The 14,649-nt window shown below is 37.7% G+C and overlaps 1 protein-coding gene across 1 annotated transcript; it reads right to left on the bottom strand.

Annotated features, from left to right (window-relative positions):
- Nucleotides 1-268: 268 nt before the first annotated feature.
- Nucleotides 269-13,571, bottom strand: wnt5a (wingless-type MMTV integration site family, member 5a). Its single transcript, XM_006631050.3, has 5 exons — nt 13,264-13,571; nt 11,328-11,467; nt 10,161-10,408; nt 7,597-7,889; nt 269-7,024 (listed from the first exon to the last, which is right to left on the bottom strand). Exons 1-5 carry the CDS (start codon nt 13,450-13,452, stop codon nt 6,566-6,568), a joined length of 1,329 nt encoding a protein of 442 aa, XP_006631113.3. The 5' UTR covers nt 13,453-13,571; the 3' UTR covers nt 269-6,565.
- Nucleotides 13,572-14,649: the final 1,078 nt, after the last annotated feature.

Raw genomic sequence — 14,649 nt, forward strand, 5'->3', positions numbered from 1 at the left:
AACCATTGTGTCAAAACAAACTCATGAGAACAGCATTCACCCCATCTCATTACCTCAAGACCAGCATGTAAAGAAAACAACAACAAAAGAACACAGAGGTCAGTTGTCCCTAAACGACACAGAAGTTACAGTAACTCAAAACCCTCATCCACAATACGGAATGCATTCTGGACCGCAGGCTCTAGCTGACCGGAGGAAAAGCAAACATGTTTAAATTCAAATTTGACCACTAATAAGACACCACAAAATAAGGGCACCACACAACACATTCAAATTTGAAACAGTTTTATTATTACTTGAAGATCATTTACATAAGTTCATGTTTTGTTTTTTTACCATTTGGATCTCACATTTCTGCATTACACACACACACACACCAGAGCTTCGTCAACTCCTGCAGAGGCGCCCACTACAGGAACTAATCCAAAATCTACATTCAGCTTCTTGGATTAAGGCTGTTTTGTTACACATCTGCACGGCACTGTGCTCATCAACTGCCCCCCCCATTCCTGTTGAAGATCAGAACAGCTATATTAAAATTGAAAGGGAGCTTCCAAAATACCTTTTCTCCACCTGACCTTGACTCAAAAGTGTGCACAATACTGAAATCTCATTTTCTACATATGCCAGAATTCAAATGCAGATGCGTACTGCATCTTACTATGCAAACCTTTAATCAGAGAATTAAAAGTTAAAAAGAAGAATCATCAATGTGATGTGATGAAACATCAGTTTCACAACAAACCAATGTTAACTGTTGATCAGATTTCACCTTTAACTCCCCATATAATACAATTTTGGCTTCTTTGGGTATATTGTATGTCCCCAGCAAAACAAAATAGTTCACGTCTAGAGAGAGAGAGTGTTCACTGCATTAGAACATTCACAGAAGCAGTGTTATAGTAGTTTCCTTACAGTGTTTAGGATGTGTGGATTTAACTGCTATGAAGCTGTTTTAGGATTCTAGGAGGACTTCATTTACGAGGGTCATAGATGATAGGTTAAACTCCAAATAACTGCCAGAAAAGATGAATACAAACATTACATAAGAAAGCTACATTAGTCTCAGTCATTTAATTGCACAAAGGGAAACCATCAAAATACACTGACTTCAGAAGTATTCTAGCTTGCCAAAGCCTGTTTCACCCTTTGTTGATTGAATAACAATTTACCAGATATTTTGGCAACAGCTGTTGCTTCAGAGCCAAGCTGGAGCAAATAAAGCAGGATGCAGTTGTCTAGCAAGCCTTCAAAACCAGCAGGGTGTTGAAACGCGTTCACAGTGACATCGTGGCAGAGTTATGTTGCAGGTGATCCCCAGATTACACAATGTGCATGCACTCCAACTCGGTTTCCTTTCTTAAACATCTAACAAATAATTCTGCAGCAGAAGCACGCTTAGATTAGATTCTCAAGAAAAGATGTCTTGACAGGGTGGATAAAAGTACACCAAACGTTTTGCATGCTTCAAGGTCTTTAATTTCAAGTTCATTTTCCAAAGCCAGTAATGAGTAATTTCATGAGGAAAATCTATATCCTTATACCTCGAGCCACTCTATAAACCATGCAACCTGTTGCCAGGTTAATTCAACACAGCCGTAGTGTTATAAATTGGAAGTGCAGCATTACAACTCTGAAAGCTTGGAATTACTGCAATAAATATCCTTATAGAAAACAGTGATGATTTTCAGACTTGCCGCAAGTTTTATGATATATTGGAGTCCCTGACATTATTGCTTGACTAGTCTGATGCCCACTTCTCTCATTTGTTTCCCCAATTCTTCAGAAACCAGTGTCCTCCAGTGCCAGAGTTTGGATTAGCAACCAAGTTGCACAAATCTGGGAGATGTTTATTTCTGGATGTGTAGAAAGTCTGCAATATTACTGTTTTTATCTGTTACAATTTCTCTGCTGGAACATGCAAATGATTTCAAGACCAAAAATTAAACATTTTCCAAGCATATGAAGTCCTGGGGGTTACAAATAGAAGGATCTAAGACTCACAATCATTTTAAAATATTGTCTGAGAACCATTTTAATAAGGGAAGGAGACTATGCGGCTTGTCTCCTTCACTTCGCCTTCTCAAAGAAGCCACCTTTAAAGGTGCTGTATAAAATAACGTTTATTATTATTATTATTATTATTATTGTTGTTGTTGAGCAACAACTTACTTAATATTCAAAGTTACAAAAGAAACCGTACCTTTCCTTATCTACTTGCATTTATGATGGCCCAAACACTATTTTTAACAAGGCTTTTCAAGTAAGAATAAGCATAGGAAATTCTGTATTTCCAATTTAAACATTACCAATTACTGGGTCATTATTTATTCCTTTGTCAAGCGGACTTCACTATAAATTTGTTGGAAGTCTGTGCCATCTTTATGATGACGTACTCGGGAACATTGTGGTTTTAATGTTCGCTCGCTCATGAAATTATTTAATCCAAAAGTACTGGTGGACACAAAACAAGGTGAGTTCCGGTCGTGACATTGAATGACATTTGTGTTTGTAAGGTGATGCTGGTTTTAAAAGTACATCCCTTCCATAACCCCTTCTTCTGTACATTTAATACATACTGTACATGGCACTGGTACAAGCAGGATAGGTCATAAGACTTATATACATTTGCAATTAGTGTTATCCAGGGTAATGTGGGGGGAAAAAAGGAGATGTATTGTTTATTTAAATTTATTGTAAACGTGGGTTACGACACAGCTCACCATGACTGTTCTAATAATATATTCACTTTTTTCCTAGAAAATCAAAACATCTGTCGATAGAGACTCATGTGCGAGTAATATATATTTTGCTGAATTTAGACAATCCACAGGCTAAAGACATCTTCCCATGTAGGGTATCTCTTACACTTTTTTCCATATGGAAAAATATCCCCATGGCTTCATGGCCAAACGACTAAACAATTGGTCAGTTACATTCAGTTTTCATAACCCTTTCAAAGACTGCCTAGTTAATTATGTTGTTGCCCAAGTCTTAATTCTGAACGGCTTTCACTTTTTTGGGGTTTCCCTAAAATAAAATGGAATGTTACACTCTTTCTATCCCATATATTGAATTACAAAAACACTGCCACCTTTCAGGGGAGTGGAAGTTCAAGAGTTACTTTCACTTACTGAGTATACATGACCAAATTGATAAAATAGACGATTTTACACGACTGGCTAATTCAGCCATTATGCGTTTGATCCCAGGCAGTTCTTCATGCAGTTCCCAGTGTACCATCTTAACCACACGAGCCACTAAGAACTCATGGGAAAATATTTTGTCCATGAAACATACACTTCAAGTTTCACACAAAATATAACTTGCAAGTTGGACAGTGCTTGAAATAAACAGTTTAGCTGTGTCCCCTACTTTACACTAGATGTTTTGAAATATTGCTTCCGAACGGCTTACTTTTCTGTACATTCAAAAGGCATCTGACAAACTGAATGAGGAATTTACCATTTTCATTCTGTGAAACTGCCCCCTCCACACACACATATACACACAATTCACTCCAAGAATATTTTGTGATCTAAGGGGACGTGCTTTTAAAACTTCACTTTAGCAAAGAAACCTTTCACCTGAAATTAAAATATCAACGTGTGAATGTTTTATTTTCAATTAAGCAGAGACAGCATGCACATTCAACAACTGAACATGTGCTAAAGTGTTACCAGTAGCCTGACCTGTGCTTACACAAACTTGGAGACTGGCATCTTTATGGAAACCAATTTACAGAAATAAGTGTTTATTTTTCTAAGTGGCAACAAAATGGCTTTCATTTCTGTCCCATGGCAAGAACAACATTTTAACCAACTCTAATGATTTGTAATCTTTATTTTCCACTTCCAGTTTACAAACTAACCTCAGTTTCTTTAAAAATACTTTAACACAAAGCCAAAAACAAATGACTTTCTATAACAAACATATTGATCAATTCCCAATTCAGATAAAACCACCACTTGATGCAATATTCATCCCAGAAATCTGTGCAAAACCTGCTCCTGGGTCCTATCAGGACGTCAGTTTCTTCTGCAGTGTAATTCTTTTAGACTGACAGACTGATACGCAAGGAGGAACAAGTAAAAGGTTGATTTCATGCTGAAAAAAAGGAAAGAAAAGGTTTCCGCTGTAGAGCCTTCTTCCGGTGTCAAAACTTTGTTTTCTTTCTTTTCAGCACGGAATAACCTATACTTATTTATTTCTTTGCAGCCTACACATGCTGACACAGCTTCCTACTTGAACTGATATGCAAGAATGTGAAAACGATAAATTGATAACTTCTTGGTGTGCACAACGTGGCACAACAACATTTGTGAGTATGTTACAGTAAGTCTATTTTAAGACTTACATTAAAACATTGTTCTCATACTACAGACACTAATTTTCTCTTTTTTTCCTAGAGTGCTACTTATTTTTTGCAGGCACTAAGGCTGCAATTACACATCTGCCTCATTTTTAATGCTTTTTCTTTGCCAAGCTTTCAGATTGTCTTTAGAATATATGTGGTTTGCATTAGCTGGATCTTCTAAAATGAACCAAAACTTAGGAAGTTGAATTTCTGCTAAACACAACAGAAATGTATAATTTGTTATACACAAAAAAAAGGCTGAAATTGTTCTACAGTAACTGAAATTTATGATTTACTCATGCAATTTATTTTAGTTGAAAAGGTTCAATTTAAGATCTGTTTGTTTAGCCCCAGCAAATAGCAGGTGTTTGATTTTTCTGAAGCAAGCACCAAAAGTGTACAAATTCAAGATTTCTTAATTTCTTACTTTAAAATATTTTTGTACAAAGGTAACCAAGAGTATTTGTTTATACATCTCCAAATGAAAAAAAACAACATCCAGTACATATTACAGTATAACAGAATGGGCATTTTACTTGTGTATTATATAAATGCATATGAAAATTTAAATTCAAATTTTAAAAATGTTTTGCAGTATACTGTTAGGAATTTTAAAATCAGTCATTAGACTTGGAAGGAAATGTAGTTTCAAAGGTTTCTTAAAAAAAAAATTTATTGAAGCACAGAAGCACAGAGGTCCAATTTAAAACTGAAAGACACAAAAAAAAGCTTTGGATTTGACAGGTACCTAGTAAACAGAGGGGCTAACAGCAGATGTAGCGTTACTGAAGAACAAATCAAGAACATGTGGATTAGATCTGAATGTGCCATGCATGCAACCCCTATAACCGTTTTATACTGTTCATAATGTATGGAGTATACCAATTGATGTGCTCCACGCATAAGACTTTCAAACTAGTTTGAAAGGACTAATGTGCATTCCCTTTATACAGCAAAACCAATAGTGAAGAACGGTTTTCAAAGAAGTGTTATAAGAGGCATATCACATCATCTGAACAGAATTAATCACTGTATAGTAATTGGCGTTACGTGCTAACATGCCCGCATATTGACCTGAAAATATCATTAAGAAAACTTTTTTTTTTCTTACACAAGTAAACAAAATGAACGGAAAATGAAGATTGTTTTTTTCTTTAAAAAAAAAAAAGAGGTGTTTTACAGGAGTTGAAAATAAATACATACAATATAATCATTGTTCGTACAGAAGTAGTATATACAGAGCTTGGGGTAGTACACCAAAAATACGAAACAAACATTGCCCATATATATTTAAACCGTTTAAGTATGATAAGGTTAGTGAATACCTGTATTAATATGGAAAAAGTAGCATAAAAATAAATGTTACATTATTGCTGTTGTTTTGTAATAAGGAAGCTTGTTACTAAATTTTAAAAAAAGTGCACAACACTGCATCACAATGGATCAGAGATCAGATAAAAGATACGTAAAATGATTTTATAATTTCAATAAAAAAGGCACTTTGAACTTGGGTTTTTACATGCAATGAAGCTGGAAACGGTGCTTTCAAACTGACAAGATGCCTCCCTAGCACTGTGCTTCCGTTTTGCATTCTACACCCTCTTCCAGATAGGTTTCCAAATTCAACAAAAACACAGGTTAGCAGTAGATTATATTGCCCACAATTTAAAAAAAAATCCTTTTGTGCAAGATAGCACATACACAGCAATGTGGATCACTCTCACATTGTTAAAGATTTGGGGGGGGGGATGGGCGGCGGCTGGGGGGCTTTGGTATACATTAGCAGTTGAAACAAGAAATTGCATATTGGTCCCTGCAGACTGCTTACCTGTCACAGTTGCACCAATTAACTTTAGAAAATGAATGTAAGCGGTATAGAGACTAATTTTGGAGTTTCTTAAAGAATGGCTTTGTAGCTTGCAGAGAAATGCATCTCTTTGCAAAGCATCATGACTTACACTTGCATTATGGGAGAACTGCCTACTAGACTGCCCACTGCCCACACGCCTACTAGACTGTATATAAAAAAAAAACAACAATCCTTTTATAGGTTCAGCAAAATCTCTTTGTAAATAAATATTTCAAGATATTCTCCATTTTTGTAGACATGTTAGATTATTTTCCTTATCTGTTACTTGAAGGGTTTCAGTCTTTGCAATGGGATAATTGTTTAACTCTATAAATATAATCTATATAGTTCTTCTTCTGTTATTTGCAGACGAATTGGTCCACGATTTTCGAGCATCTCTTGCACTTCACGTAGCAGCACCAGTGAAACTTGCAGTGGCACCTCTCTACCACCTGGGCCTTGAACTGATCGTAGCCCCTTCCACAGCACATCAGCTCACATCCATCCATGCCCTCCGACGTCTTGTTACAGAGCCTCCCCTGAGTCCCCAGCGATCCCGTGCTCTCGTTTCTAACGCAGTAGTCTGGGCTGCCGTCAATGTAGATGAGGTCGTGGCTGGTAGGCGTGTTGAATTTGTTGTTGACCTGCACCAGTTTACCTCTGGAGTTGAGCTTCATGGCCGCCGCGCTGTCGTACTTCTCCTTCAGGGCGTCTCCGACTTTCCGAAAATCGGCCAGCTGCAGCCAGCAGGTCTTCAGGCTGCAGGACCCCGAGACACCATGGCACTTGCAGGAGACGTGAGCGAGGTCTGAGACAGTCTGAGGAAAGCAGAAGAAAGAGCAGTCAATAGGAGCACTTATCTTGCAACGTAACTCCATGGGGGTAAGAATAGGGTTTTCAGTGCCGGCGAAACATCCTGAGCTGTAAAATTAGGCAGGACAATTCCAACCACTTTCTTAGTGGAGACAGCTGTCAGATGCCCAGCTTTCACCAATACTACATCAACCATTCCCTGTCACAAACATTTTTTACATGTACTGTATATACAAACCGTATTTATTCTCACAAATTCTGTATTTGCAAACGGCTTTGAGAGAAACTTGAGCTCTAAACCTCAAGTCAGAACCATGACAGCTGAACTTGAAAGGGCACTTGGAAAGATCACAAGAGGTTCAAAGAAAAAGAAGCTGAAAACACTTAAACATGAGGGGGAAAAAAAAAAAACAGGCACCGATCTCTCCAATAAAAGAAAAAAAAAACGATTGATTTAAACCAAAACATACCAACACCCTGAAAAAAAAAATTGACACACAGACCCCTCTGCTTCCCAGGATACAAAGCACATGCTTATTCTGTAGTCTGACAATAACAGATGGTAAAGTGTCCTTACTCTTCGTCCTGCTTCATTGTTGTGCAGGTTCATGGATATTCGTGCGCCCTCGTATGACCCTTTTTGGTACGTTTTCTCTCTTTCCCGGGCATCAACAAATTCCTTGGAGAATCTGTAGCCGTAGTCGAGGTTGTCTCCGCAGCCACCCCAGAGCCAGTCCCGGGGCAGGTCCTTAGGTCTCGCCGCCCTGCTGCAGCCACAGGAGGAGAGCTCCCCCTCCCTGCAGGCCCGGCTTACTGCGTTCACCACCCCCGCTGCGCTGATGGCATAGGTGAAGGCGGTTTCACGGCTGCCTGGCGTTAATCACACAACAGGAAAACGTGTAAGATGGGAACAGAATGGCCAAGAAAATTAAAAAAAAGGTTTTACACTTTATCACAGTCACAAGCATACTGCACTCTACATCCTTTAGTTTCTCTCAACCCCTTTACAAAGGTTTTGACATGGCATATTCTTGCATATTATCTCCAAGTGTCATTTCTTTCATCCGTGCACATCCTACATCACAGGTTCAGGCAGTCTTCTCATGCTGCCGAAGCTGTGGAGAGTTAAGACATGAAGACTAGGGGTCAGGCTTTCCCTATGACAGCCTGCTGTTATTACTGTGAGGCCGGTCCAGGTTGAGGGAAATGGGGATTGAAAACAAGCACAGTCCCTGTGGGGGATTTAAAAAGTACTGTGGGATTTAATTGTCGAAGCACTACCTCTTGCCTGCAGTGTCAGTCAAGGAGGGGAAAAAAGTTACTTTTGACAATGTCAAATACAGTAAAGGGAACTGCCTATGAGAGTAATCAACCAACATATATGATCTGCAGACTGCTGACTACTATTTATAGGAGACCATCTATTCTTATTCACTCAAAAATAATGTCCTGTCTAGGCTGAGGCAGCACAATCTCAGTCTTAATGCGGGTGAACATTCCATTCACCAGAATCTATTCCAGTTCCACAGATCCAGCTAAGCAGAGGAGAGAGCACAACATCCATCTAAAACAAACTATTTCAATAACAACAAGAAGAATTCTGGGAAAGGCTTTCCCACTGGAAGAGATTTTGATCAAAGCTTGGTGGCTTTGCAACATGCCTCCAGGATCTCATTTGAATACTTTATGAAACTTATTTTAATTGCAAGCTTGCAATCCCGGCTACATAAGAGCAAGTGCAAATGCATCTGAATTTCAGGAATATTTCTCCCTCCTAAATTTTATAAGCTACCCTGTAAATACCACTCCTTTACTTCTGGTTAAAGAAAAGGAAACAGACTAAAGAAAAGGCAATGTATTTAAGGAAGCAGCCACAGAGCATTATGTTTGCATTAAGTCAGATGTATAGCTTTTCTCAACAATTTACATTAACTACCCAGAAGAAACTGCTATTTCATGAATACTTCCATGGAACAAAAATGAATAGATTCATTGAGATTTTCATAGTATCACACAAAGCATATACTGTTTCCAATCTCTCTGGCACAAAATGTATACAACATGTTGGATAAAGATATTACATTTGCTATGAAGAATATGCTTCACAAATAAAATTGTCGTTGTACAAGCATTGTTTCAGTTGGGCAAAATGAAATACCTATAAGCTATCACCTTGAATGTATTTTTTCCAACTGCATAGACATTCATACTAATGAAGAATGACGAAGAACTTGTTTTACTGCAATCTTGCATTGGTGAACACTGCAGAGCACGTGTCTATGTGAATCACTGTGATAAGCTGCTGCTTGTGGTAGAAATATCCAACCTTTATCTGACTCATTATGCACAGTTCAATGTTTCCCCATTTCCAACACTACAGAAGTTCATGGGACAAAACCTTTCATAAGGAACAGCCTTTCCATAATGTGCCAATACCGGATTCTATCCAATTATCAGACAGAATAAGTTGAAAAGGTATTTGAACTTGTTGCTCTGTGCAAGTCAGCATTAATTACCCAAGAGTGAATTCTGTATGTACATGCAAGAACTGTGTGGGGTTTTTAATGTTTGCATATGATATTTAAGTACTGTATTCTTTAGAAATATAACAACAAGATCTACCAAAACTGATGGGAAAGCATTAGTTTAAAATCCACAGCAAACATCAATTTTGGAAATGTTGTAATTGCTTACTATTTTAAGTGCCCATTGAAAGGCTGACTTAAGATGTTTTGATGGAGCCAAACCTTTTTTTCAGATCTCATAAGTCTCTGTTATTAGCTGCTAAAAATGTACATTTCCTTAAGTGCTGCAAAAACAGCACTGATTTGGGGATTTTCTTCTAAGAGAAGTGAAGATCAGAATGGGCATCAGTTCTAGAATCTATCTAATCTGCAAAGACGAAGATTGTATTCCACTTACAACTAATGTACTGGGGGTAGGCAGCCAACTTGCTCTGAGCCGCAGTTTAGGATTTTTGATTTTACAACCAACCGCTAAACTAAGCTCAAAATAGCTCTACTAACATACACTCCGAATGCAAGTCTGTGAGCAATATCTACAGTTGGATACATTTCTGATTTTCTGTGCAAGAAATGTGCACATTTAGAGAAATACAACAAACAAAGAGAATTTTTCCACCTATTTGCATGACCCTTCCAAAGACAGAGGAGTTATCCACAGTGCTGCAGTTCCACCTTCTGTTCCTGAACTGATATTGACATTCCTTGATTCCAGTCTTTGCCCCCTCTCCAATATATTGCATATGGTCCTGATACAGCTGGCAAAGTTTCTTCTGCCCTTGTGAAAGTCCTGCCAATTGGCTACAGAGTGGCTGTGCACCTATGATGTAAGCCTCTGGAATCAGTAGAGGATTCATGGCCAGAGACCTGCAAAAGTGAAATTTTGCAGATAATTATAATTAGTTTTGAAAGTATGGTAGCAAAGTAATTCCACAACAACAAGATGCAACCAACCCCCCCCCCAAAAAAAAACAAAACATCTGTATTCATTAATGTTACAGGACAAGAACTTAATGACAAAAAGCACACGAATCTTATTACAAATGTTTAAGCTGTACCCAAACCTTAAAGTTTATACGAAGGTCATTCAAATCGCAAAACAGTGCCAATGGGATACAATATCACTGGTAGAAATTTCCAGGAACAAGAATGATTTTTCTCTAGAAATACCCCCATCGTAAAGCCAAACAAGTTGACACTAATAATAAGATGACAGAACTATCATTTTAAGTTTTACTTTTTATTGGTCCACAAATGTGACCAGCATATTTGCGTATTTTTGTAATGCCTACAAATATTTTTTAAATGTATTTGATTTCCCAGTGCACTCAGGGCTCCATATCTCATGTGCCTGAATGTACAGTTTTATGTAAGGCTCTACACAAGCAAAATTATACACGATTTCACTGAATGTTTTTGATTTAACACTATGAAAAAAACAGAGCAAACCTTGTTAAAATCCTACAATCCCTGGAAGATGTAATAGAACTGGAGCAATTAAAGTGTTTAATTTTTAGACAGGGTTTGAAGAAATTCTTGTCATAGACCATAATTATAGGAACATGTTTCACTAATAGCTTAATTGGAACATCATTACGACGCTACACACAACTCATACTTATCCCTCTTAAATGTGTGCAATCCTAGCTTTCTACATTCCTGTCTCATGTGTTAACTCTATTTTTGCATTTGTCAGAACTTTCATATGGCGAGATTATAGCATTAAACATTTCAGACTTCTAAAACACATTCTATACATAAAGGAAAAAGCAAAAGTCATACATACCACCAAGAACTAGCCTCTACAACTGCTTGCATGAAGAATGTCAGGAACATAACTATCAGTACAAAATGTCTAGAAGCCATTACACTTCTTCTAAATGTTGAGCAGGTAAGTCCGTTTGCCAGAATCATTCTGAAAGTGGTCTGGAAACACATAAAAAGCATCACTTAGTTATTTTACTGTGCCGAAGTATGATGCATGCAAAACTGCATCCCAAGCGCCATTAAGAACAGTCTTGTATTTTGTGAACAGCTAATGTACGAGTTTTACTTTTCCTGCAGAAGATCTTGATGCTTCAGGGACCCACTCAAGTCTGTTATTGGTTACAGAACAGTAATTTGGCATGGGGCTTTTGTGTGAATCACATGGAACTGATGGACAAGTGCCCTGGAGACTAGAATGTCCTTCATGAGTCTGGAAAAGGAATTCTTTTGTGGACAATTAACTAATTTAATGAAAGGAACACCACTTCTTAAAAAAAACAAGACTATGAAAGCAGTTCAACTAATAGTTACCAAGACTTATTATTTTTAATAAAAAAAATACTCAAATCAAATCAAAAGATCTAGAATCTGGATCAAAGATGACCATTAAAGTTTTTTTTTGTGCATTGCACTGATCTAAAAACGCACTTGGTCTTAATGGACTTGGAAGAATATTTTATTTTCTCCACATGGACGAGAAATTACTGTGCATACATTCTCACTCAGACATCGCCCAGTAAGAAGCATCTTCAGGAGGAAAAATGTGTCGCTTTCTTTACATGTTTTCTAAAGTATAACAGCTTTCTAATTAATCTGAAATCACCTTTGTCGTTATTAAACGCCAACATTTTTAAAAGCTAGATTTCGAATCTAAAAGGGTACCCACGTGTCTTCTTGTAGTGTTAATTCACGAGTTAAAATGAACTCGCCGCACAAAAATCTTGTTTTTTTTTTTAGAAACAACTCTTCTTTCTGATAATTGTTCATGGATTAAGAGACAGACGGTCAAGAGTCAGAAGTGTCAAGAACCACCCCCCTCAGATACTAGCTAACGGCTGTCACAGAAGCACAGAAGAACCGCTCGTTTGAAGACGCAGTCGAGGAATCGCCCTGAAATACGCTTCTTAAAGTCCGAATACCAGGTCTGGATCAATACGACGAACTGTGGTATTGTCCGAGGCCACCCGAAGCAGAACTATGCCAAAGGCGAAATTAACTGTCGCAGAAAGCCGTTTTATAGCGATACACTGAAAAAGCCCTTTTTAAAAGCTGAACTTCAGTCTTTATGAAAGTAGTCACCCACGCACTGTTACGGAGCGCATTTTATTAGTAAAATCCACAAACGACTGTATACAAACAAACCCTTAAGTTCCTTAACATGAAAGCTACCTCCTATTCAAATATATTTAAAAAACGTTTATTGAATCAAGGAACTGCTGAGCAGAAATTATACAACTAGGCGGTTCTCCTGAAGTAAGAATTGCAACGAAATTAGGAAGAAGCTAACAATATTCTTACCTCTCCATCCCTTGGGCCTTGATGTACTTTTGTGAATTGCAAGAACTTAGAATTAATTGAACGAAACTTCAAATTCCACTTAAACGAAAAGAATCGTTCACATTTATGTCAACGATAAATTTCTACTTTAATTCGCCAAATTCACTTTGGTCCTATTTTACGAACTGTAGCTACTGCATTTTTAAATCGAGGTCAGAGCGGATGAAGTTCCTTCAGATTTTACATGGTCCACAAATTGGGATGGACTGGATCTGTAGGGAATCGATCGTGGCCATCGTTAGCTCTGGAACAACTCTCTCGAATCCAATTAAAATGTCGGTGTTATAATGCAGCTTTCAAAAATAATACAGCACCAAACATTCACGCATAGCCTATAGCTGTTCCATATAAAATGTGAAGAAATGAGATCCGCTTAGTCCACAGCAAACGCTAATTACCAGATCATGCACTTCAACGACACGCAGTCTGCTGCACCTTTCACGGCAACGCTGACAATGAATGGACTGAAAGAGAAAAAAAAATGCGCTAGCAACTGCATTAATAGATGTGTTCATTACAGCGTGGGCTACGTCGGCGGAGACGTTAAAACATTTTACGCAACCGGTCTGAAAGCAAAAAATCTTCATCGCTGCTCAAATGTAATCAGCAGCTGACAGCTTACCTGCCTAGAAAAATACCCCTGAACACACACAAAGCCAAAATAATTTCAGAGAAAATTTCAGATCAATTCGTTTTTTACATCGAAATTACAAAAGTGTACAACTTAAAATGCTTATTAAAACCCTCCGACAAATTCATTTTCATTATAAACGCAATCCACCGACGTATTTTACAGGTAGCGCTTCCAAACGTAATGGAACAAACTGGATATACTAAAAATTAAATTCGATAAAATTTAAGAGTTCGATAATATGACAGAAGTTTATTTAAACTGTAGTATAAAGCAAATTACATTTTATCAAAAAAAGTGAAAACCCTATTAATTTCAGCCATTACGTCTGATCGCTTAATTCCCGGAACGTTGCACATTGGCTCAGATTAGTATACGTATATTTTGCAAAGTCAGACAAATCTTCGGACAGTTTCGACCAAACGTTGAAATGGTGATTAAACTCTATTACACAGGGGGAAATGATTAAACAGAATTGCAGCGCATTTACATTACATTCGTTTTAAAATACAAATTGAAATGTTTCTGTAGTGCGTGATCCACACGAACAAATTGCAAAGCCTTATGAATTCTATAAATTAGTTTTCTTTTTCAGGTAAGTTTGTTTTTTTTTAAATGTGAATGTTCCCTCCCTGAAGACTTTGGGCCTCTTTAATTACTATTTAATATTCAGCCAACTTTTACATCATTTATAATACAGCACATGCTTTCGTTTATATGTTCCAAACACCCCCCGTTCCGCCGCCCCCCGACACTGCAGTAATTAAAGAGGGGGGGTGCATTCTCTCATCACCAAACGACACCCGAGTCTGAAGCTTTTTCATTTATATATATATAAATATGGCTAACTGGAGCTCCTGATTTACGAAACAGCGAGGGAAACTTGATCAAGCCATGACGATTTCAATTTGCGCTGGGTGCGTATCGATGTATTGGAATAGGTTAGAAAAATTAAAACACTGTCCGATCGCTCATTACTGCAATACCTCTTAACTTTAGGGGACAAACCACCACGTCTGTGCTTTATTTATATATAGTCCCTGTATACGGTTACTTTCCAATACCACAGAGGGGGAGCGTCGGCTGAGGAATTAACGTGAATTAATCCAGTCGCAGACCTATTTCAAAACGAAGGGACGCAAGACCACTCTGC

This window comes from Lepisosteus oculatus, chromosome 4, assembly GCF_040954835.1.
Source record: "Lepisosteus oculatus isolate fLepOcu1 chromosome 4, fLepOcu1.hap2, whole genome shotgun sequence".
In the NCBI taxonomy this organism is placed as follows: domain Eukaryota; kingdom Metazoa; phylum Chordata; class Actinopteri; order Semionotiformes; family Lepisosteidae; genus Lepisosteus; species Lepisosteus oculatus.

Excerpts from the sequence above, each read along its gene's own strand:
- wnt5a (XM_006631050.3), bottom strand. The coding sequence starts at position 13,452 with ATGAAGATTTTTTGCTTTCAGACCGGTTGCGTAAAATGTTTTAACGTC. Across the intron at positions 10,409-11,327 it reads GTAGAGGCTAGTTCTTGGTG|GTCTCTGGCCATGAATCCTC; the intron begins GTATGTATGACT and ends TCACTTTTGCAG. Across the intron at positions 7,025-7,596 it reads ACAATGAAGCAGGACGAAGA|ACTGTCTCAGACCTCGCTCA; the intron begins GTAAGGACACTT and ends TGCTTTCCTCAG.